Raw genomic sequence first — 3,852 nt, forward strand, 5'->3', positions numbered from 1 at the left:
TTCTGTGCCAGGCTTTCTTCTCCCCCTCCAGTTCCCTCCCTCCCCCTCCCCCAGCTTCTACTTTCTGTACTCTAAAAGTATTTTTGCAGCTTTGGTGCATCCATTTATCGTTAATCATTGTTATTCTTTTCAATGAGTGGCAGTCAAGAACTTCAGATCTTTTAATTTAGTTGCTTCCAAGTATGAAAATCAAACCACATACAGGAAGAATAATGATGCATCCGGTAGAATACGAGGGCATCTTGCACTTGCAAAATCCTTTAAAATGTAGGCAATTTTCTTTACATGCACCATTACAATAAACCTCACAGTTTTCTAAAGCCAAATATATGATCTATACAAACAAATGCTTTTTTTTAATATGAAAACATGACTTTATACATCATAGTGTATGATACACACTTCAAACACTTTAAAATCAAAGCTTGATAGACCCCAAGACTTTTTCTATAGTACATAAGTAGTATTATATAAAACAATTATTACTACATGCTAAAACAGATTTCCACAGTCTTTTAATTAAGCACAATATATAATATATATATATATATGTATATACTGTATATAGATTTGTTCAGATTAATAAGTGAACTGAGCACACACACCCAGCATAATACACTCCAGTAACTGCCTAACAACTGTGAATTTACTGACATTAATTTTTTAAAATCTGACAGAGCTGCAGAAAATAACATTTTAACTGTTCCTAATAAACATAAGCGAGTAGGAAAACTTTTTTTCAGAGGTAGAGGTTTTATTGCGTAAAACACTGGATAAAACTGTACTGCTTCAAAGACATTTTTATTCTAACAGCAGAAAGAAAACAGTCATTGCTGAAAAAACAACTTTTAATACTTCTATACCAGAATAAAGTTCTGTCAACTGATGTATTATAATAATAAATAATGACCAAGAATAAACTTTAAATACAAAGTTTTCTAATTGTTACAAGCATAGCAACAAAATCCTCTACTCTATTGATCTCAGATTTCCTCCAAGATAGAAATTTTTCTTTGTGTAGGAATGTAGACAGTATTATGACCAGTATCACAGACTACAGAAGTTACAGAGAAAAAACTTGACATGTTTAGATATGAGAAGCATGATGATATTCAGAAACTGACAATGCATCACTGCTGCTGTCACTTGTTTGTATTACAAGTTACAAATGTTCTGGAAAAAAGGTCTATGTCAGAGGGGAAAATAGGGACAGTAGCACCGGACCAAATGGAATCAACACACACATCACAAAGAACGGGAGATGTTTCCAGTGTCACAAACAGAATTATTGCCTGTCGTATCTGAAAATGCTCAGAAGACACAAAAGAATACTGAAAGAGCTCAAAAAGTGCAAGAAATGGAATGTGTGGGGGGGCGGGGAGGGGGATTTTTTTGTTGGGTTTTTTTTGTTTTTTTTTTCTTTTTTGCTAAGATACTGAAGGCGGCGCAAACACACAAAAGCAAGCGACTGACACAGTCACCAAACACAGTAGTGCAGTTAAAATCCTAAAGCTTACTACAGTCAGAAAGTTTCAATAACATTTCAATCCTTTCTCTAGGATCATAGAAACAGTTGCATTAAGTTTATCAACTCGATTTAAGTAAGGCAGTGAGAACTATACTAGAAAAACAAGAAAAAGCAGCTTGCTCTGTGCCAGATGGGTCCAAGTTACACAGTGACCTCATTTAAACTGAGACTTCAGTTGGATGACATCCTTTCCGACAGCATATGCAAACCGTATTCCTTATTAGCCTGAGATTTTTTTTTTCCAGTCTCAGGGTAGCGCTAAGAATTTTATTTACATTGATTGCAGTTTAGTATTTTTTGTAAACTGCTTTAGGCAGAGCTGAAGTTTTAAGGCCCTGGGGTTTTACTCTGTGCTCCCAGCCTGCAAAGAAATATTGACTTTTTTTTTTTTAAGTCTAGATGATTTTGTTTTAGAAGAAGTTAATACTTCTATACCATCATAATAAACAGCACCGATTTTGCTTCTATCAAAGGAAGTACATTAAAAGGCTAATTTTTTATGCCATTCAAGCGGATTTAAGAATAAACCTTTAACTATTATTCTTATTTTTTTTAATTATGTGTTTCATTATAGTCTCTCAAAAGCTTCCTGTGTGGCAAAGAACATAATAAATTTGGAGGATCCAATCAGTAGAAAAGCTAAAATCTGCAAAAATATAGAACACATTTGTTTTACAAAAACAAAGAAATATTAGCTAAAACACTTCTCTTCATTAGAGACAAAGAGCAGGATGTTTGGATTCATATTTTAGGTCAAGCTACTTCATAAGAGCTTGCTCCAGAAGAAACTCCTGCACTATGTCTGTAACACTTATAAAACCTAGCAAATGAAAACTAATCATGACTGGGGAATCCTTCATTCAAGTAAAAAGAACAGAAACGAAAGAAGAAAAGAAGAACAGAAAGAAGAAAGAAAATGAAAAAAGAAAAAAACAACCCTCTATTTAATAAAAATCTGTTTGTCACCAGCACCTTCTATAGATAAGGCTGACTAGTTTCACTAAACAATATTTTAATATATTGTACTTCTACTCTTATAACAACCTACTTCTTCATCAACAAGGCAAAAAAAAGAATAAAAGCATTTCCCTCAATACTGCAAGTTGATCTAAAAAACTGGAATTACACCACAAATCTGCACTAACTCATTGGTCTGCAGATCCTTTCTAACCATTGATTCATTTGGCTGTATATTTTTTTAAAAAAAAACTGAAAATGTAATATCACAATCCTTTTCAATACAGGTCAGTACTGACCCTAGCTTATGGGCCGTCTAAGATTTCTTCTATAGTGCAGTTGCAACACCACTTGAATTGATTTTCTCTGCAATGACAGCTCCAGTCAGACTGGCACCATGGCAGTCTACCAACACATCTCATTACTATGCTAGGCAAATGACAGCAGCTGGTGTCATATTATAAAGGTGTTTTCAACAATGAAAACACAGCCCCTCAATCTTCAAGGCAACACTAAATCATTTAGACGGTATCATTTTTCTGTTAAGAGCATTATTTTTGGACAAAGACCACTTTAAAGTTTGAATTTGCCCTGCTTTTTAAATAACTAACGACCTCCTAACATTTTAAAATCACTTTATTATCCCACCTACATTGTTTGGAAGTACTTGTTGCCAGGTAACAGTTTAGCAGCCATTTTCAAGGGCTGGGATTTTTTTTCTTTTCTTTTTCTTTTCTTTTTTTTTTTTGTAATATATATAATTTTAAATGTTTTAAACATCCTGTACATGTCTGGGAGTTTGTACATGATTCTTTTCCTTGGAACGCAGTTAGCAAACTCTTACCCAAATGCATATCTAAAAACTGTGTAAAATAATATTGCAATATACAGATTGATTTGTTCAGCTGCATTACTCTTGGGCCTTGCTGCCCTCCTCCGTTAGCTCTGCTGAGCTCCCAGGTTTGACAGCTGCAGGTTCCTCTAAATTCCCAGAAGCCTCGGAGTCAACTCTGGAGCGCTTGAACCTGCGATCTGGATACTGGCTGTTGTCAAAAGGCATGCGATGGACACAAAGAACATGGGTCTTCAGATTTCCCTTCTGAGAGGCACTGTATGGGCAGTATCTGCACTGGAAAGGCCTGTGACCTGTATGACAGACAAAAGGCCGGTTAGTTTTTCTGATATTTACATTTTTACTGCCAGCTAGTTCTCTACAAAGTATAACAAAGAAACACAGCTAGAAGAAACTGCTGCGTGCGTTCAGCAACAGGAAGAAATTCATGGTGCTTTTGATGAGACCTATTCATAAAAACTGCATCTTTAAAAACTCATCTCTTGGGACAGTTATAAAAATACTACAGCCATTC

At 35.0% G+C, this 3,852-nt stretch overlaps 1 protein-coding gene across 7 annotated transcripts in view; it reads right to left on the bottom strand.

Annotated features, from left to right (window-relative positions):
- Window positions 1-337: 337 nt before the first annotated feature.
- The window catches only part of ZNF536 (zinc finger protein 536), a 605,226-nt gene continuing 601,711 nt past the window's right edge, over window positions 338-3,852 (bottom strand). For 6 of the 7 annotated variants that reach the window (XM_019505631.1, XM_019505629.1, XM_019505627.1 and 3 more), the window contains one exon: window positions 338-3,631. In XM_019505631.1, coding sequence (XP_019361176.1) covers window positions 3,396-3,631 — 236 coding nt within the window. In that variant the 3' untranslated portion in view covers window positions 338-3,395. The remainder of the gene's footprint in view (window positions 3,632-3,852) is intronic. The other variant, XM_019505633.1, reaches the window with a different exon arrangement.

Source organism: Gavialis gangeticus, unplaced genomic scaffold (assembly GCF_001723915.1).
Source record: "Gavialis gangeticus isolate Ggan-Ray unplaced genomic scaffold, GavGan_comp1, whole genome shotgun sequence".
Classification (NCBI taxonomy): Eukaryota; Metazoa; Chordata; order Crocodylia; family Gavialidae; genus Gavialis; species Gavialis gangeticus.